The sequence below is a fragment of the Morus notabilis genome, unplaced genomic scaffold (genome assembly GCF_000414095.1).
Source record: "Morus notabilis unplaced genomic scaffold, ASM41409v2 Scaffold539, whole genome shotgun sequence".
NCBI lineage: Eukaryota > Viridiplantae > Streptophyta > Magnoliopsida > Rosales > Moraceae > Morus > Morus notabilis.
This window is the reverse complement of record NW_010360293.1, coordinates 288,278-309,133: the sequence shown is the minus strand read 5'-3', so window position 1 is coordinate 309,133 and position 20,856 is coordinate 288,278. Positions and strand designations below refer to the sequence as shown.

The following is a 20,856-nucleotide window of genomic DNA, read 5'->3' as shown; positions in this document are numbered from 1 at the left end:
CAGTTTCCCCATGTGTATCTCAATATTTATACGTGTGATAGAGACGTTTAGTTCATGAATTAAAATCATAAAATTAAATGATTTTTGATTTACGTGTATTTTTTGTGAGAGAAAACACTGTAACACTTTTTTTAGTTGATTTAAAAAAAAGACTCTTTTTAGATTTTATTTTTTTCTGGACATTTCATTATCTTGTTTTGCTAACAAAGTTTTCTTTTGGTAAATATTAGAAAACGTTTTCTTACCTAATAAACTACAAATTATGCTTAGATAAAACTGACATTGTATATCCTTGCTATTTATTTCCTTTTTTCTATGTTTGAACTTGGGTTTGCTAGTTATTTGATATGTCATATTCATTAGGACTAACATTTAGTTTAAATAATTATACTATAAGTTTTGTTCTATGTTTGGTTTATGAAACTTAATCAACATCACCTACAATGCAAATGACAATGTTAACGTTATATTTGATGTTAAAAAATGTGAACAAAACTTGTTTAGTGTGTTGTTTTATTTTAGATTTCAATATATAGTACTATCCAAATGTCATATTTATTTATTTTTTTGTCATAATTAGTAAGTTTTAAAACTTATAAAGATAAACTTTTAAGTTTAAAATAAATTTTAAATAACATATAATATAACATATGTTCTTTCACATCATATTATATGAAATGTGTACAATTTAGTAGGGTCCCAAGGATTAAGAAAGTAGAATGATTCATTAAAAAAACAAAAATTTGGGGAAAGGCAAAGAAAAAACAAAAAGAAAAGAAAAGAGGAAGTGAAAATAATAGTGATAAATTATAAGTGCAATGATATTACACGTACAATATAAGATAAGACACCTACTTGAGTCTTCAGGTAACGTTCGTTAGACGGTCAGAAACCCAATGTTTTTTCCCAAAAAAAAAAAAAAAAAAAAAAAAAAGAAACCAATGGACTCTCTCCAAATCCTTTTCTTTGAGTTTCATCAAATTGTTTTCTTTGAGAATTGTGAAAGGACTTCTTTTCTTGGCGAAGAGACAATCAATAAATTAATGGTAAAAAAAAAAGGAAGAAAAGAGAAAGCCATCATCAGATTTAAAAAGTAGACTAGCATCGTCACAAAATCATTACAATTTGGGTTCATTTCTAAAGTTTATTTTCAATCTATTTTGGTCTCTTGACTTTATAAATACTCCATAATTAATCCCTAAACTTTTATTTTATTTCACATTTATAAAACCATCTGTGGCATGTTTAAAAATTAAAGATCAAAATTAAATTGTGTGTAAATCTCAAAGACTATTTATGAAATTATCTCTTTATTTTTTTCTTTGATTATTTTTGTTATACTTTTAAACAAAAAGGAATTTACAATATCAAAACTACTTTAAAAAACTAATGTCTTTCACGAGTTCTTTTCTTATTAATACTATACAAATTAACTCTAAAAGGGGAAAAAAGCAACTACATTTTTGAAGTAAATACTTCATTTTAAAATGATTAAAGTAAATAGCATGTTTAGTGATAAATAATTAAATAAATTATTTAGGCCAAGTGTTTATCAGAAAATAAATTTTTCATCAATAAATATGTTAAGTTTCAAAAATATACTATTTTAAAGAATTTTTGAACGTGCGAGTGAGCGTTTGGACATTCTTTAGTGTGAGACCACCGGTTATTTATTATCATGCATATTTTATGCTTATTTTTGTTTAGAACATATGCATTAAATAGATACAATTTTCTGAGAAATTATGCTCTATTGTCTCTTGCCATAATAATTTCGTAATGCTTCTTGTCCTCCTCCTGAAAAACAGAAACATACGTCGCAATCATTTTTCGTATTCCCTTTGGCCTTCTTGGGTTTTGACCATCCAGAGTTTCCTAAAACCACAATTGCAGTCCAAATTCACTACCTTCCTTCTACTACCGAAACAGAGAATAATCATACGCTCACATATGAAAAATCGGCAACTAACATTTCCAACAACTTACTTTTCCTATATTTATACTTCTTCAACTCTTTTGAATTTGGGAAATTTACACAAAATACTCTAAAAACAGTGATAATTTTTCTAGAACATCAGTTTTTTAAATTATTTACCCACATTTATGTGTTCTTTTTTTATTTTCACGCGTAGTACTTAATTTTAGTGTTTTAAAAAGCACCTCCTCTTTCCTCTTTTCTTCTTTTCCTTTTTCATTTTTCTAGTACCAAACCAAGCACTAATAATACAGCCACATGTGATTAATTGACAACCAAAATACAATTTCCTATTCCGAGGACCGAATCCACACTTTTGCCAACTAAAAAAAAAAAAAAAAAAAAACCAAAACAAAACAAAACAGAAGGACAGGGAAGAGAGGAGGAGGACCCCGTAAAAACGACATAAAAAGAAGCAGAGAGAGAGAGCGAGAGAGAGAGAGAGAGAGAGAGAGAGAGAGAGAGAGAGAGAGATCTTCTTTCTTTCTAGACAATACTATACCACCACCCCCCCCTTTTCTGCAACTTTCTCTCTCTAGAAACAGAAACAATGGCGAAGGAGAGAGGATCTGGAGGAGGAGGAGAGAATAAGCTGTTAGTGAAAGTAGTATGGAAAAGCTACGCAGCAGAACTTAAGCTTCTTCTAACAGCACTTCTCGTCCTCTGCTCTTTAGCCACTCTCCTTCAGTTCCTCCCTTCTCGCTTCCTCGCCATTTCCACCTCCGATCTCCGCTTCTGCATCTCCAAAGCCATCGCCCAGCAAAACGACGTCGTCCAGCAAAACGACGTCGTTTCCAACTCCTCCATCTTCACCTCCTCCTCTTCCTCATCACCAACTCCCTCACCACAACCAGTTTTGAAAGATCCTGAAAATGAACTACAAGAAGAAACGGTGCTCCCAAACGGCGTCGTAAAGCGGGCCTTCAACCCGTACGGCGCCGCAGCGTACAGCTTCATAATCATGGGAGCTTACAGAGGCGGACCCAACACCTTCGCCATTGTGGGATTAGCTTCCAAGCCACTCCATGTTTACGGTAGGCCGACATATGAATGCATGTGGGTCCCATCTAACCACAGTCAGGAACCAATCTCCGCCGACGGATACAAGATTCTCCCCGATTGGGGCTACGGCCGGGTCTATACTGTCGTTGTCGTCAACTGCACATTCCCCGACCATCCTCTAATCAACGGCGAAAATTCCGGCGGAAAACTTGTCCTGCGCGCCTCCACCTCCGGCGGTGGGGACCGCAACCTCAACGTCACCGACACCATCGACGCGCTCGTGGAGAAGCCGGGGAGCGTGGACTTCACGCTCTTCACCTCGAAGCCCAAGTACAAATACCTGTATTGTGGATCTTCTCTGTACGGGAATTTAAGCCCGCAGAGAGTGAGGGAGTGGTTCGCTTACCATGTCCGGCTTTTCGGGCCGGAATCCCACTTCGTCATCCACGACGCCGGTGGGGTCCACGAGGAGGTGATGGAGGTGCTGAAGCCGTGGATTGAGTTGGGGTACGTGACGCTTCAGGATATAAGGGAACAAGAGAGATTTGATGGGTATTACCATAATCAGTTCATGGTTGTGAATGATTGCTTGCATAGGTACAAGTTCATGGCAAAATGGATGTTCTTCTTTGATGTTGATGAGTTTATTTATGTGCCACGAAAGAATACCATTAAGTCTGTGCTTGATTCTCTCTCCGAGTATTCTCAGTTCACCATTGAACAAATGCCCATGAGCTGTAAGCTCTGCCTTTCTGACGATGCCGGAAAAACTTACAGGTATTTTCAGAGCCTAATTATTATTATTATTATTATTTGTATTTTTAATTTAATTGTTAAGGCACGGTAAAGACAAGAGTCAAAATTTATGTATGATAATTTTTGTTTTTAGGTTGAAATTTGAATATATTTCTTGGGTAGGACCTAGGAAGGAGAATTTAGTTTTTACAGAACTTGGTGTGAAAGAGATTTAAGAGAATATATAGTTGAATTTATTAAAGTTTTATGTTTGGTAATTTATATTATAATTGTTACATAAATTTGTATTCTTAAAATGAACAATACATGTATAGATTGCGTGAGAATTTTGTTCGGTTTGATACAATTTTACTGCCAGTTGTATGCTGCTGGATGTTGGGATCCTTTTAAACCAGTTGGGTATGTAACACATGTCATGTTAATATGTCGCAATCTTATTCATTCTGTGGTTGGAAGATTAAAATGTGAAACATTTTGGTAATTTGAATATTGATGTTGGAGACATATTTAGATCAAGTGGTGAGTACTTGTTTGGAGCTATTAGCACATGCATCTGCCTCGTCATTAGGCTTTAGATTGTTTATTTCCTTCGTTGTCAAAGGGGTACAGGTGGAAGTGGGGTTTGTTTTAACTTTTTTCTTCTCTAATGATTTGGTTTTTGGCCCTTGTTCATGATTATGACCTCGTTAAATCTTTTTCAATAATCTTCTTCAAGTGTTGGAATGATATAAATTTATGTCAAGTTATGTTTTGGTGATGGTAGCACGGTGAGCATTATTGATAAAGAATTTGACTAGTGTTATACTTTCTTAATGGCATATTTCTAAGAAATATGTCTTTTCTTTTGAAATGTGTCTTTAGATTACTGAAAGATTAAAACCATATTCAATGATTGGTGTTTCTATTCGTGAAAGGTCACATGGTAAAAATGATGTTAGTTTAGACATCAAGTTGAAGCTGATATCATTTTAACCTTAGTGATTACTTGATTGCAAATGAGAATGATTTGGAAAGTTTTGTTGATGATGACCAATTTTGCCAAGAAGAGCAATGGGAAACATGACTAGTAGCTAGCAAGAATTTTTCTTTGTCAACAAGTGAAATGAAATTTTTGTTATTTATGTTGCCCTCATGAAAAATTGCCAAATTTTACTGATAGTGATGTTGGCTTTTAGTCTAATCTCACATTTTATACCAAACAAAAAAAGAAGCCAAATACACTACTTGGTTTCGTGCGCTATAATTTATTGCCTGTTAATGAATTATGATGGATTATAATGTGAATTAAGAGTAATTTTCTTGCCTATTGATGAGAACCTACATTCTTTGTTTTAGATTAAAGTAACAGAATGGTGGGGTTTTCGTTGACTAATTGGCTGATGTGAATAAAATCTATTGCAGGAAATGGGGGTTTGAGAAGCTTGTATATAGAGACGTAAAGAGAGGTATAAGGAGGGACCGCAAGTATGTGGTGCAGCCGCGCAGCGTGTATGCGGCAGGCGTTCACATGTCGCAGAACCTGGCCGGCAAGACCACCCACAAGACGGAGGGCCGCATCATGTACTTCCACTACCATGGCACCATCGCGCAACGACGTGAGCCCTGCCGGAACCTCGGCAACTGGACGGAAACCACCTTCGAAAACAACCCGTATGTCTTGGACACCACCATGAGGAACATTGCGGGCTTTGTCAAGAAGTTTGAGCTGAAAATGATTGGATCTAGATTACAAAAGACTCGTCAATAATGATACCCATGTTCTTTTATTTTATTTATTTATTTTTTCTTTTTCTATGATTAGATTAAAGCCATGTAGAAGATAATTCTTTTGGGGTTGGGAGATATAGGGAAGGTTCTTACTTGTAATATAGCCCTTTTTTTTCTTTTTCTTTTTTTTCCTTTTTTTCCGCTGAGTATAGATACAGGTGGTAGGTACATTATATCACGCGAGAGCTTTTCCATTCTTTTGTTTAGTTTTCAACGTTGGGGCCTAGTATTCTGATTCTTTATTTCTTAGAATATAATAAAAAGGGACCATCCATAAATTAGATTGATTGGCCTAAAGGGACCCCATTGCACCACCCTACTAGGTGGCTTGAACTTTGATTAAGAAAGTGCTCTCTCACTTGGCTGCTCGGATCTGCTTTCTTACTTTATGTTATGAAATTTATATGATTTATGCTTTGTTGATGAGAAAGGATATCGGTGGAGTTTTGTTTTGTGTTTGATAATAATGAGCTATTATGTTGGTTCTGGACTTCTGGTATTTGTTGATGAGAAAGTGTTTGCTTTTTTATATCTACCCTATGAAGTCAAAAAGTGGCCATGTGGTGTGGATGCTATTTGAGGGCATCTTTGTCATCTTTCATTCTTAACCAACGCAGGGAAAAGAAAAAAAGAGAGAAGCAAAAGATGGGAGAAAAGAACAAAAATGTTTCGTTTATAGATTTAGAATTATGATTTAAAATTATTTTTATTTTATGTGTATTTTTTATGAGAGAAAATACTATAGTGAGTTACGAAACATAATTCAAATTATGACACGAATAATCATGGCAGATACATTAATTTGGTATCTTACATTTTGGCCTGAGTTCCCGAGGCTTCTTCAGTCCAATTTTCCCTTTATTCATTTCATGCACCTTTTCTCCTAATAGGGTCTTTATCCATTTATTTACATTTCCTAATAGCGTAACTTTTAAAAGAAAATAGGTACCTAACATGATATATTCATTGAAAAAAAGAGAGAACTTACGAAATTAAACTGAAAATATATATATATTTTTTTTTGACATTATAGTATCACTTACTCGACCGAAGTTAATTACATTAATAGTCCTTTAACCGTTAATATATAAGAGATATCTAACAATAACATGCCCTTAAAATTGTACAACCAACAAATTCTCTCTCACATATTATACAACCAACAAATTCGTAAGGATAAATTTGGTTTCTAATACTTTTTTTTCCCCACACTATTCTTTCTAACGGTCGTCTTCTCAAGCCTTTTCTTTTCTTTTATTTTATTTTTTCTCTAGCATTTTTACTTGAGGCTTGAATTTAAACAAAAACTACCATGATTACTATATGAAGTTGGCTAATAATGTATATGCAGCTCATAAACAAAAAATCACTATGCCTAATTATTGTTACTTGTAACATTAGTTGGCAAAAGTAATTAATGATACTAACTTAGTTTTCAAGGCTGTTTATTACTGCAACTACAAAGTGGGCCCTCTATCTAAAAGTTATAAAAATGGAGCTGCCCTTCGTAATTCATCTCCATTTTAATAAGAGCATCCGCTTGCTTGTCGGTAATGATGAAGTCAATCTTTCACTTTAATAGATGCGTATATTAAATTTTTTTTAATAAATTATCTTAATAAGAGTTTGTAAGAAAATATATTTATTTTAATAGTGTCATATATTATTTTAATAAGAACTTAAATATAAAATTTTTAAATTTTTAAAAGTAATATATTTTTTTTTAAATTTGAATGAGAACAACTGCTTCCGCTCATCTTTAAGTGGCTATGCCACTTGTTGGCTCAAAACAAAACTATTATGGAGACTGTTAGCATCTGTAACTCTGAACAAAAGCATGGGAATTGGGATCCTTTAGAAGGACCACAATGAAAGAGAGAAGTCATGAGAGATAAAAAATTATGAAGATATCAAAAGAAGAATTTTTTAATGCCCCTTAGTAACTATTTTTAAGAGGAAAAAAAAAAAAAAAAAGAAAAGGTTTCAAGTTTGATGTTTACGTCAACAAGATAAAGAAAGGAGACTTTTTGAGAGTGACTAGTAAGTGAAATGAGAGTATTCCCATGCCATGGAACTTCTGCCTAATATAGAACAAAGGTTGTTTGTTACCAGAATGTGGCCACTTATAAAAGTTACCTATATCCACACTACAATAATTGTGTTGGGTAGACTCTCTAGCCTCTAGTTGGTGGTCCAATAATTGCGTTGCCTCTTTTCAAAAAAAAAAAAACAAAAACAAAGGGCTGGTGTGCATAATAACTATGAAGTATGAACGTTTGAGGTTGGCCATGAAGAATGCCAGCTCGATCCATTAAGACTTAGCTGCCAGATTTTATGGTAATGGGATACCTACTAATACTAGTTTGCATAAATAGTTCTACCATCAAAATTACTAGTTGGTATAGCATCCTATTTATCATCATCGTTCACGCATCACTACTACACGCATGAGTGGATATATCACATTAATAAAAGTAAAATTATTGGATCATGCATTACTATATAAGGTAATGTTCTTTCCATTTTTGGAGTGATTGGTTGTACTATAAGTGTGAACATATTTTTGAGTGAATCATAGGAGATTGATTGGTTGCCTAATTGGTAGTCTAATTTATCCTGATTGATTGATTTACAAGTTATATTCTTAGAATTCATCCGGTCCCTATATATACCCACGTACAATTATTTGTAAATATCAGTGAATGAAAGAGTGATCATATTCTTGATCATTGAACGTAATTAAATTGCCAAAACTACGTTAAAATCTTTGTTCTTTTAATTTATTTTTTTATTTTTGATTTACAATATGTAACAGTTTAGTTGTACTCACATATATAGTGACGGACCAATATGAAAAATAAAATAGTTTCTTTAATGAACTGAAGCTTTTATTATTAGACGGGGACGAAATTATTTATATTTTCCCTTAAATGGTGCACAACTTTGATTTTTGGGGAATTTCATGTATAATAATTGACTAAATAATAAAAAGTTAAGTTCTATATGGCTCTGTCATGCGCGCCACTACTAACACATTTGCATCACTGATTGTAATAAATAAGATTTTTCTTAGTTTCTAAGGCGTACTTTACATAAGCATATAGTTTATTAGTATAAAAATTGCGTCTTCATGAAATTACACAAAGAAAAAATATGGTGAACACTTTTGTTTTCTAAGGGTGGGAAAATAAAAGGAGTACATGTGAAGGAACGTGTGGAGGTAGCTACTATGTCATGAGATTCTTTAGACTTTTGGGACGTTTGGTTGGATGATTCAAACTATAATTTGAATCATGGTTCATAATTCGCTATAGTGTTTTCTCTCATAAAAAATACACGTAAATCAAAAATGGTTCTAATCACATGATTCTAATCCATGAACTTATAATTTGTTTGGTAGAGGGATTCGTTCCCTGATTCGAATCATGATTCGTGGTTCGCTACATTATTTTCTCTCACAAAAAATTCACGTAAATCGAAAATAGTTTGAATTCTCCAACTAAACGTGTCTCCTTTGAGTCATGTAAACCATTTATAAGATTCCTCATCTAACAAAGAAATATTAGCACGATACAGAATATATATATAGATACGTATATATATATATATATATATTTGTATGATACTTATAGATACATATCACTATATGAGGACTCCCACAAAGGGTACAATTCCAATGGACAACGTGCACAAGCAAAATCACTAAATAAGCACATATCACTAAATAAGGTTCTCAAGCCGCTTGATCATTCAGCCGTATTCTAACCCCACCATTGACCTATTATTATTAATATCTAAATCTAAATGACAACCATGCATGTATAAATGGTACATCTTGAGAGATCACAATCCAATGTCTTACCAACTATTTATAAAATTGCTACCTCTCAAGCACCACCCCAGAATTACTAATCATGATTAAATTTGTATCCACAATTTTGTTTATATAAGATCGTAAAGCGAATTATAGCTAGATAAAAAAGAAATATATATGTTTATATATATTCATGAAATGTTCATATATATTATCAACGTGCATGTTACTCGTATTTTAATTTTTACTACTTTCGAGATTAAAATCGATTTTATATGATGTTAATAAAACGTATTGCAGTTCTTGATTATGAATATGAAATGAAGACCAGACTACCTTAAAAGCTAGCTAACGTTTATGGTTTTAATAATAGATTAATAAAAATGTTTGTTAATATTTCAGAGTAAGACTTTGCTACGTTCTCATGTAGAACATTCAAAGACAGAAAAAGAGAAATAATTTCTCAAAAAAAAAAAAAAAGAAGAGAAAATAAATAAGAATGAGGATGATCGTTGGACTCAGTATTGCATGCCAGCTGGACTCCGTAGCTTCCTCCTAAATCAAACGCTTTTAGTTGAGTTTTTTTTTTTTTTGTTTTTTTTTGTTTTTTTTTGTTTTTTTATTATGAGTATATAGTTGATTGGATCTCAATTCACGATGAAATTATTACAGAAAAATTTATAATAACTTAAAAACAAAAATCTAAACATTGATGCATAGTTTTAAATCCATGATTTTAATAATAAAATTAGAAACTTTATCTGGTATTTTTTTTAAAGAACACTTTTTTATTTATCACCCGTCATATTGATATGGCGGTTGATAAATAAGGAACACCGGTGTTCTTTAGTGTTCTTAAAAAGAAAGAACACTAGAGAAATTCTCTAAATTAAATTTTTTTTTTTTAATTCTAATATGATTTTAATGTCACTTAACCGTTCAAAATGGTATAGTACTAATATGGAATATTTTTATATACCTTGTAAAAAAATTCTCATATTACTAAATGTTACCATTTTCTTAGCCTCTGCCTACCTATGTAAAACCCAGCTCAATGAGCATGCATGGCAGCTAGCAATGTTCACATTTGATTTCCTTTCATTTTTTCCCCACAAGGAGCCTTTTTCTTTATTTTTTGGCTCCCTTTGGTGGGGCACTTTTTGTTTAGTAATATATTTCGTATCGCGTACGTATGGCATAAGCTACGCACCGACAAATGAGTACCATTAAAAACCGCGGATTAAGGCGTCCATTATTGAGCTGTAATGAAAAATAAAATTTTCGTGACACTCATTAACCCATCTTTAATTATTTTTTAAATTCCTTTATAGACGACATTTTGACAGATTTTGACTATAGTCCGTCAGCAATAATTTAGTAATAAAGTAGTGATGAATATGAATAGAAATGGTGGTGGGAAGACTCTTATATAATCACAATATCACAATCACATCACATGAAGGGCATGAAGAATATTGGCCATTCCTTATAAAATTGGGGTGGTTGATGTTGGTAGGACCCTGGTAGCTTTGCTGGTACGCATTTTTTGGACTCGTTGTTCGCATTCAATTCGTGTTAACTATATTTACCACACAAAAATAAAAATAAAAATAAACCCAAATTCAGTCATATGTTTATGGATTTAACTCACACCGCTGTTTCTTCCGTCCCATTTTGTATTCCACTAAAAATATTCCATATGCATCAATTATAATATTGTAACTTACACCGTTTTAAATGATGTGAAATGATATTTTAATTGATATAGTATTTTGGTTGATTTAATATGATATTTTTGTTAGAAAAACGTTATATGAGATAGAAATGAGCTGTGTCTATGCTAATTATACTTATCGTTGCGAGTAGCTATTTTGTCGTAACTATATGATTTAGATTTAGTGGTGTTCATGAAACAAGTGTAATAGTGTTGTTGAAAAAAAATCATCTTTAAGGTATTGAACCATCATTTTGTATGCGCTTATTATAAATCATGTAATTGGAAGCAATTATAAGACATATGAAGCCGGTAGCGTGGTGTTCTCTAATATTGTGGAAATCCCATGCTGTTTGTAATAAGAAAAGTAGTCAACCCTAATCAGAGTCATGAATTATGGTGTTGTAATTATTAGTAACAATATTCTTGTATTTTAAGTACTAGTTTCCTTAAAAAAAAAAAAAAAAAAAAAAAAAAAAAAAAAAAAAAAAAGTACTAGTTTCCTTTTCTTAGAATTTTATAGCTATTTCCCTCTTTGTAGAGTTGTTAGACACAATATTATATGTTGGACATAAATTTCATCAATGAATTTTGGTCAAGCCATTCATACAAAATCTCATCATATGTTTACGGAATTATTGCCTCCGCGAAAACATCTCATGAGGAAAATGGAATTTGGACCATCATGACCAATGCCTATAAATATATATATATATATATATATATATATACGCAACATAATGCAAAAACAATTGCTTATGAGCTTACCATGCATGTTTATTACTCCCTTTAAAATTTGACAAATGAAGATTTCATACTGAAGACTCTTGTTGTTTCATACACAATTCTCTTTTCTGTCTTTATCCCTTTAGTTTGCTCTTCTAGTTTGTATAATTTCATTGTTGTCGGTCTCCCTCTTGGCGGATCATCCACCTATTAATAAACCAGGCCGACAAACTTGGTAGCTAAATGAACCAAAGCCCAAAAACCCAAACGTCTTTATTGGGCCTAAAAGTAACTTTTTCAGGAAATTTCTTTCTTAAATTGTTGTTTCAAATTTATTATTTATATCACTGAATAAAATTTTAATGCCGATACAAAAATAATCTGTAGAATAAGGTTACGAAAGATAATCTGCGGTTATAAAAGATAACTTATAAGTTACGAAAAATAATTTGTAGATTATTAGTGGCATAAAAATAACTTAACAACAATAACAAAATAAAATAATATTACTTTATTGGTGATATTTTTCAAAATTTTTCCTTTTTTTTTTGCATTCTGATTTTTTTGAAAGCGCATTCTGAATTTGTTTCGTGTTTCTCGTTTGGTTTTTCTTTTTTTTATTTATTTATTTTAGATTTTTATGTTTTTCTTATTTAATTATATTTTTAAACTAAAAGGATAAAAACCATCATTTTATGTTCTAAAAATGACTACTGGATATTTTTTAAAACAACAAAAAAACCTCAATGAAATTTTCTGAACAGAAGAGTGCCGAATTGAAGAAATGTTAACAGGATCTCTCTCTCTCTCTCTCTCTCTCTCTCGGCACTAAACAACGTTAAACTACAGGATACATTTTTCTCCTTTTTCCATCCTCTCCCATTAAGGATTTGGAGTTCCAATGGTCAACTCCTCTTTGTACGAACAAAAGCATTGTCCCAAGAGAAGCTTGTTGGGAAGAACATGTTTTCCTAAAAAATTTATAACTACAAAAATTCCCGACGTTTCTACCCGCCAAAAAGTGTTCTTCAAGAGAGGCGTTTTTATCCTCGGAATAAATTACAATGCGGTGATTTGCAAAGGAAAAAACATGTAGTACCAAGAAAAAAAAAAAAAAACAATCAGTAGGAAAAATGTTGGACATAGCTCTCATTCACATTATTGCTCAACATACATTGAAATGCTTAAAAACAAAGTACCCCCAACCAAAAAAAAAAAAATGCAGGATAAATCAAGCACTTTGTGCTTCCAAGAAAGCATTGAAATCTTCCTTTGCCTTACGCAGGCGAGGCGTAATGCAAGAAGCGGGCGAAGCAGGGTATGACATGGGAGAAGCCGTTGAGAAACGAACATGGCGCGACGAGTCGTGCGATTTCCTGGCTGCAGTTTGTGCTGCTCTTGATGAGCTGCTATTATTTTTCAGAACCCCTTTGAGATCTTTGTCAAAAAGAAAGGCTGCAGAAACCGGGGAATGCGCATCGTTTGTTTCGCTTCGAATCAATTCCATAGGAAGATCAAAGTAGTGACTCATGGTGTCTCCATCGCCTATGGCCGACGAAGCCCATGACCCACATTCAAATTTCTCCAAGGACACTGTCCGGGATATCACATTCTCCACTTCGGCTTCTCCCTTCCTTGGAGCTCTCACCGGCTTTGCCTTACCGAATCCTGGTAAGAACAAGCACAAAGCGCCACATTTGAACCCATCATTGGAAGAAAGATCCATGTTGCTGTCTTTGTTGTTGTTCTTGTGGTAGTTCTGATGCTTGGCTTTGTTGTTCATCTGATCAGGTCTGGCGAAACTATTGCAGTGCTTCTTGTCGTCGAGTTGATAATTAGCAAAATCCGATTTGTTCAGCCAAAGATCGAAGTCTTCCGATGGAGCAAACGATCTTCCTTCCCCACATGACTTGCTCCTCCTCAAGTAATATTCTAATGGCAGATTCAGCTGCTTGTGTTCCTCAGTTCTTTGCGCCCCCAGATTAGCCTCGTGTTGAAGAGGAGAGGATTGACCTTGGCTTTCGTTCTTCAACTTCTTCAACAGAGACGTGCTGAACCTGGGTGACGAATTGGCCGAGTTTGGAAGGCTGTAGCTCAGAAACTTGGGTTTTCTGGGAAGAAGTGAAGGCGGCAACTGCAACAATCCAGTGCCTTTTGGAGCTGTGACAACAACAGGAGGCAACTCCCTTAGTGAAATTGGGTCAATGGAGATCTGCTTTTCCTTTTGCAGGCTCTCATTATTCGCCGAGAATCTCAACTCTTGGACCTTTTCGGACATCTCTCCTAAGGTATCGGAAACATCATTGTGGTCGATTTCATAATCTGGTTTGTGGTTGCTCTTGTTTGTGGCAAGAAAAGAAGCATCTGAAAGTGGAGGAGCCATGGAGAGGAGACGGTAATGAATTGAAATGGGAATAGTACAAAAAATGGTTAGAGGGATTTGAACTATTTAAAATGAGGAAGACCCAAGTGAAAGAAAACGTGGCCTACATTTTCCCACCAACACCAACCTAGTAGTGTTAACCATGTTCTTTTAAGGAGAACATACAATGGGTTTTCTTTTTTTTTTTTTTTTTCATGAGAGAAGTTAATTGCCAAGCCACGAGGTGATAATTCTTTAATTGGTTTTTCCATTCTAGTGAGAGTTGACATTTCTCCTCAGCACGTCTAAGAGCGGCCAAACTTCCCAAGAAACATATAATAGAGTAAATTAAGGTCTGATGTGCACGCTTCAACACTTTATATATATAATTTGTTACATGCAGGCATGCAAGAATGTGAAAGAAAACTTTTAACTTTTAAGTGATAAATAGAAGACAATGTGATTAATTAAAGGACAAATAAAAGACACCAAACTACCAAGTCGTGACAATAATTGAGCCCTTTATTCACCAAAAAAAAAAAAAGGCTTCTTTGTCCTTTTCTCTTTGGGGATTAAGGGAGGGAGAGAAAAATAAGGCGAAAATACAAAATTTGCATTATAGCAAAAACAAAAAAAAACAAAAACAAAAAAAAAATAAAAAAAAACAAATCATTCATATTCATGATTGAGATATACAAACTCTAGCAGAGAAGAATAACAGTAATGGATCCACTCTGAGGCATAGATTGTACATTGTAGTTAAATGGTTAATTTCTACTGAAGGGAATTATAAAACAAAATCAATACAACTGAGATACCAATGATGACTGGAAAAGCCGTAACTAAATACAGTGCACCATAACCCTGCAAGAGAGAGAAGCATACTTAACAGCCTCATCATAAGTTTACTCACAGTATTAATTACAAGGAGGATTCTGAATACTCCTGTCATTCTTATAAATATATATATATATATATATATATATATATGTATACATTTTTATGACATAAACGTGCCATTTAAAAAGAACAAATTCCAAGTTTCCAACAAAGGCAGTTTAATAGCTATTACTTCATGAATCGAATGAAACCAAGGTTCGTACCAGATATAGTACTTATATTACTTTAAGATTAGGATTATGGAGACTGTATTGTGTGCGAGTGTGTTAGTTATTTATTGATTGCAAAAGACTTAGCAGTAAAAATACATTGTACCATTCGCCTATTCTTGTCCTTGCAAAAGTGAAACAATCTAAGTTTTGAAGAGAAATGTATAGCTAACCAACCACGACTGGAGGCACTTCGCTCTCATCCTTGGTGTCAGTATCTTCGAACTCAGCCGCTGTATCCCAATCAATGTTCAGTCTTTTTGCAGCCACTCGAGGATCGACTCCGGTGTCTGTGGCTCTTGCATAGAGGGATTTGCTAGGCTTTTTCTTTGTTGCTTCAGCCTAAACAAGAAAATGCAGGGAAAAAAGGGCATTAACAAATTAGTAGCTACTGCCTACTCATTTGAAAAGTAAACTTGCTGCAAACAAGGATATGCACTTTTGACAGGGGTTATGGACATTCTGTCAGTAGACTTTACATATTCGTTGACAATGGGCAAACACGCTGCTTAACATGCAATATCTGTCATGCAAAGGCAGAAAGGCTTATCAAACCGCGGTACAAATTCTAATGTTTTTATCATCTTCTAATCAGGTATGACGCTATGAATCAGTAAAAGCTCTTAAGCCAATTAGATAAGCTTGAAGCTGTCATTATGGACGTGAATTTAAAATGTTATCTATCGTCTTCTTATCTTTTTATTTCTTGCTTTTTTGCCCCTTCTTTTCACACTCTGGCCATCTAAGAAGGGGGAAAAAAATTCTACGCATGCTAAGCCAATATGTCTCCCTGTGAGAAAATACTGCATAAGGGCCTACTATATAGACAGAAAACAAATTATTAAATCCTAATAAAAACAGTCAATCATGGCAGTGACCGTGACAACATATATATATATATATATATATATATTTGCTCTGAGAGTTGACACCGGATTTAATACTATGCCAACCCTCCTATAAAATAACATATTCCAGAAAGAATATGCTTATCTTGTCCAAAGAGCTACGAAAAGCAGATCTCAAACTTTTTCCCTGTCAAATTGAACTCCGCATTAAAATTAGGACCAATCAAAGTCTGCCCCTTTAGGAAATTAATGGACTATAATATGTTGTTAGCCAAAATAGAGCTGCCTAGATTGTAGTTGTTATTATATTTTGGGTGTCCTGATGACAAATCCAACTAGAGGCAAGCCCGTTTATTGAATCCTTCACTCCTAGCACTTCAAAACTTCCACTGTGATCCGAGCAAAGAAAAAATCTTCTTTGACTTTGTTGCTCCTAGAAAAATATTATTTTGAACCCATAACACTTTGAGCTCCTTACACCAACCAATTATATTATTCAACTCTTTGGAAATGCAAAAGTTTTACTTCAAAACATGCTTCACCTTTATATCCTTCAGGCTTGCATATTTATTGGTAGACAACCAAAAAAGAAAAGAAAAAAAAAAAAAAAAAAAAAAAACTCATCAAATTTCCCTAATTCAACATTTATTTAATCCGTAATCTCGACATTCGTTTAAAAAACAAAAGTTTTTGCTTACAAAGAAAAAGTAAAGGAACAAGTTTCGCTTAATCATAAAAGAAGAGGGTTTGGGGGGGGGGTGGGGGGGGGGGGGGGGGTATCCACCTATGAATTTTATATTGAATATTCAGTATCACTCAAATATCACCTTCTACTGCCCAAGTTCTTACTTGACTTTCAACTTCTTTTGTTTATTTCAGTCAGAGTTTCTAATGAATTATTTCCTCTTCCACATCAAATATTCTTTTAGTCGCACACTTGACTTTTGGCTTCAAAGGGGATTCTTTTATCAAAGTCCACATAGCCTAAAGTCTTAGTCATAAATCTAGCCACCATAGACTATAGAGTACAACAAACCATTCTTTACTATAGAGTACAACAAACCATTCTTTCTCCCGATCCCTCACCTGGAAATGGAAGATCACACTGACTACCTATTCCTTAGAAGAAATGATATTACACTCCTTGGAGCCAGGGGCTCGCATCTTATAAGGCTGGGCCCCACCTTTATTTCATGCCAGCTTCACCAACTACTAGGAGCCCCAAAGCATTTTTGATTCTTCTACTACGCAGTAAGTCATGTCAGCTTCCTCGTAAGCTATCAAAGTTAAATTAGAGCGGACGTGCATAAGGTAAAACGTTTACAACCATATCCTGCCGAAGACTCAACCTCGTGACTAATCTAAAATACACTATTTACTTTCATCCCATCTACTCATAATATATTTTCCTAAACCGACACTAGGGGATACCCATACTGCTCTTTGAACGCTTTATGAATCTTCACGAGAAGCTCCATCCATTCAAGACTATTTTTGAAGCCACTTCCCAAGAAGACCCATTGAGTAAGAGAAAACACCCAAGCTATTAGCTTGGTAAGTACACAGAGGCCTACTCTAAGTCTATAATCCATTCAAAAAGTACTTGTATCTCATTCTTGGGTTCTCACTATTACAGATTTCTTCCTTTTCTTAGCGATAAACTGAACAAAGAACAGGGATGTGTATGTGCAGGGAACTAGATAGAGTTCTCCTACGCTTTGTTTGGTAAGAAGATAAAAAACCAAAGGATTGGAAATATGGATGAGAGAAAGGATATAGTTTTTCCTTTACCTTGTTTGAGACTGTAGAAAGAAAAGAAAATCCCGAAGTATATTGTTTTTCCTTTACCTTGTTTGAGACCGTAGAAAGAAAAGAAAATAGACAATAAAGTGACTATTTTACCAATTAATTAATATCATTTCGGTTTGAAAATGAGGAAAAATATGTAATTCTCCTATTTGTGCAAGTGTGATAACAAGTTCTCTCTGAAACTCTCTCTACATTTGGGCGGATTAAAATGATGGGACCCATAGGTTCTTTTTTATCCTCATTTTTCTTTCACTTCTCTTTTCTCTCTGTCAAACTACCTACAATTCATTTTTTTCATCAAAAATTCCTCCATTCTTTACTTCCCTTCCACGTTTCACCTTTACTAAAGGGTGTTAGTGAAGAAGAGGGTTAACTATGATAGTTTAAAACCGTTGACCAAAAGAGAGCCTATGGTACTCTTGAATTTAGGCAAACAGCTACAGCTTGGTCTGCTCTTCTAAATTGTGATCAGAAGATGGAAATTTCGTTCTTAGAGGCCCAATAGAAAAAATGAACAAAGAAATGAGAGAAAAGGATGGTGGAGAAGAATCATGGTTAATTAGACCTTTCAGAAAAGTAAATTACAAATAGAAAAAGAAACTCCAAAGAAGTTTGCATCAGTAAATTTAGCATTTTTCTTATCCAAAAAAAGAAACAAAAATGCATAGTACTCATTCTGAAAACAATAACAATACCTCTAGATTAGGCCATTGAATAATTTCTTCTGCAAGCATTCGAAGAGCAGCCCGATTTTTTGGGATTTTGCCTTTATTCACCTAATAAATTAATAATATCAAATTGACTATCTCAACAAGTAAAAATCATAGTTCTAGTATTTTCCAAACAGGAAAGAGAAGGTTCTTTTCTTCTATGGTGTTCGGAAATGCTACAAGAATGATGGTCAAGATAGAGAAGGGGCAGACACACAAGTCATAATACTACGTAAAGCCTTTTTTTAGCCATAGTTCTAGTTCAGTTTATATATCATATATGTCAAAGGAAAGATAGCCTTCTTACTTGCTCTTCTCATAGTTGAAATGAAAATAATATTAGTAACTTATGAAGGATATAAGCATAATATACATTACTACATAAATTCACAGGTCAATAAAGATAACCTAGACAAGAAAATCGCTCTGCTTAACATAGAGGTTCATAAATGACTATAAGACCGCTACTTTGCATTTCTCATGAGTGATTTCAGCTGAAGCAGGCGCTCTTCAAAAACTTGATCAACAACTAAAGCTTATAAGAGTAGGGGCCAACAATGGTTTTTACACCAAAACATTCTTATTCTACTAGTTGGTAAGAACCACTCAGAAGAACTCGAGTTTTTTGCACCCATTCTTACTCTAGACTTGTCCCATTAATAGCCAGCACAAAATTTACTTTTCATGAATATCAGTACCTTAGAAAAATGTACACAGGGTCCGTTATGGACTAGTAATAAGTTAAATATCAGTTAAAGCGAATTAAATCAAAAATAGAAAAGCAAAAAAAAAAAAAAATGCAAAGTTACTTCTTCCAAAGCGGCAGCTAAATCATCCCTTGTTGGAGCATCATCTTGGTCTTCAATCCCAAGCAATCTCCTCCGCTCAACGTCTCGCGGGTCTTCAATTGCAATAGTCAACTTCACCTGCAAAATATTAAACAAAATAAAAAACAAACAAAAGAAACCCCCATAAACGCATTTAATTCTAAAAAGAAAGAAAGAAAGATGAAAGGAGTACCTCACTGAAGAGCATGTCTCTGTTCCTGCGGAGAAGCTCTAACACCTGGTATATACCAGAAAGATTGAAAAAAAGTACGGAAATTGATGACCAGAATAGAAAAGGAAAAAAAAATGAAACGGACCCTTTTGATTTGGCGGACGTATTCGAGGTCTTGTGGGTCAGGGTCGTCTTGGGTGAGCTTTTCGTCTTGTGGGGAAGTTGAAATCGAAGCGGAAGTTGAGGTTGTCGCATTATCTTCCCCAGCGGCCGCGAGAGAGAAAGAGCGTCTTCTTTTGTAGTGGAAGCCATGGATGCGAGAAGAAGAGAGAGGTCGAAGACGGTGATGGCTATGGCGGAAGAGGAAGAGTGCAGGGCAGCTCTGAGAGGAAGAAGAAGAGAATGGGAGTGGCAGTGGTTGCAGGATTTGCATTTGTGAGCCCATTTTTTCGATTGTTTTGTCGCAGTTCGTAATTACATGGCTTGTATTATATTTCACGCAATGACATTTAGAAAAAGAAAAATGAAAGATAAATATAGCTATGTATTATTTGGGAAGTGCGTAGTTTTTTTAAATTATTACTAATATTTTTAATAAAATTTGAAAATGTCAATGGCTCTATCAGATTTAAATTTTTAATTTTAATTGTATTACAGTTTAAAATTTTTATAAAAAATTATATTTTATTTTTTTTATTATAGTTAAAAATTTTCATAAAATTTAAAATTTATTTTTTTATATAATTTAAATTATGATTAAAGTTATATATGAAATAAAAATATTATAATAAAAAAATAAAATTTAAATTTTTATAAAAGAAAATATTATGGTAATATGATTTGAGTCATGATTTGAGTTATTCGATGACATTTGGTAAGAGAATTCGTACCATGATTCGAATCATAGTTCATGGTTTGCTATAACGTTTTTTTTCATAAAAAATACACGTAAATTAAAAATAGTTCTAATATCATAATTCTAATCCATGAACAAAACAAGAGTGCGTTTAGTAGATGGATTCAGAATCATAATTTTAGATCCTGGTTCAAAATCAGTATTTGTTTATAGTGATTCAGAATCAGTGTTTGGTTTGGATGATTCTAAATCATAATTTAGAATCTGATGTGATGTTTTAAACTAGCTCAAATCATACTTCTAAAACCACTCCCTTTTGATTCAAGGTCATTCAAACTCATGATTCTGAATCATAGTTTCAAAATCATGATTTGAACCTAAAATCATAAATCATAATTTTAGTTTAAGA

General features: G+C 33.7%; 3 protein-coding genes across 3 annotated transcripts; 1 reads left to right on the top strand and 2 right to left on the bottom strand.

The window, feature by feature from the left end:
* Positions 1-2,162: 2,162 nt before the first annotated feature.
* LOC21393200 (galactan beta-1,4-galactosyltransferase GALS3) lies at positions 2,163-5,698 on the top strand. The gene is made up of 2 exons (XM_010096338.2): positions 2,163-3,754; positions 5,135-5,698. The coding sequence occupies exons 1-2, from the start codon at positions 2,526-2,528 to the stop codon at positions 5,478-5,480; spliced, it is 1,575 nt and encodes a 524-aa protein (XP_010094640.1). The 5' UTR covers positions 2,163-2,525; the 3' UTR covers positions 5,481-5,698.
* A 7,199-nt stretch (positions 5,699-12,897) lies between these two features.
* On the bottom strand, positions 12,898-14,067 carry LOC21393199. The gene has a single exon (XM_010096337.2). It carries the CDS (start codon positions 14,030-14,032, stop codon positions 12,986-12,988), a length of 1,047 nt encoding a protein of 348 aa, XP_010094639.2. The 5' UTR covers positions 14,033-14,067; the 3' UTR covers positions 12,898-12,985.
* Positions 14,068-14,766: 699 nt separating this feature from the next.
* LOC21393198 (ycf3-interacting protein 1, chloroplastic) lies at positions 14,767-20,081 on the bottom strand. The gene is made up of 6 exons (XM_010096336.2): positions 19,737-20,081; positions 19,613-19,657; positions 19,402-19,518; positions 18,578-18,658; positions 15,403-15,567; positions 14,767-14,980 (listed from the first exon to the last, which is right to left on the bottom strand). The coding sequence occupies exons 1-6, from the start codon at positions 20,034-20,036 to the stop codon at positions 14,891-14,893; spliced, it is 798 nt and encodes a 265-aa protein (XP_010094638.1). The 5' UTR covers positions 20,037-20,081; the 3' UTR covers positions 14,767-14,890.
* Between the last annotated feature and the right edge of the window lie 775 nt (positions 20,082-20,856).

Coding starts and splice junctions, on each gene's coding strand:
- LOC21393200 (XM_010096338.2), top strand. CDS start 2,526: ATGGCGAAGGAGAGAGGATCTGGAGGAGGAGGAGAGAATAAGCTGTTA. Junction 3,755..5,134: donor GATGCCGGAAAAACTTACAG/GTATTTTCAGAG, acceptor AATCTATTGCAG/GAAATGGGGGTTTGAGAAGC.
- LOC21393199 (XM_010096337.2), bottom strand. CDS start 14,032: ATGTCCGAAAAGGTCCAAGAGTTGAGATTCTCGGCGAATAATGAGAGC.
- LOC21393198 (XM_010096336.2), bottom strand. CDS start 20,036: ATGGGCTCACAAATGCAAATCCTGCAACCACTGCCACTCCCATTCTCT. Junction 19,658..19,736: donor ACGTCCGCCAAATCAAAAGG/GTCCGTTTCATT, acceptor GGTATATACCAG/GTGTTAGAGCTTCTCCGCAG. Junction 19,519..19,612: donor GAGACATGCTCTTCAGTGAG/GTACTCCTTTCA, acceptor AATATTTTGCAG/GTGAAGTTGACTATTGCAAT.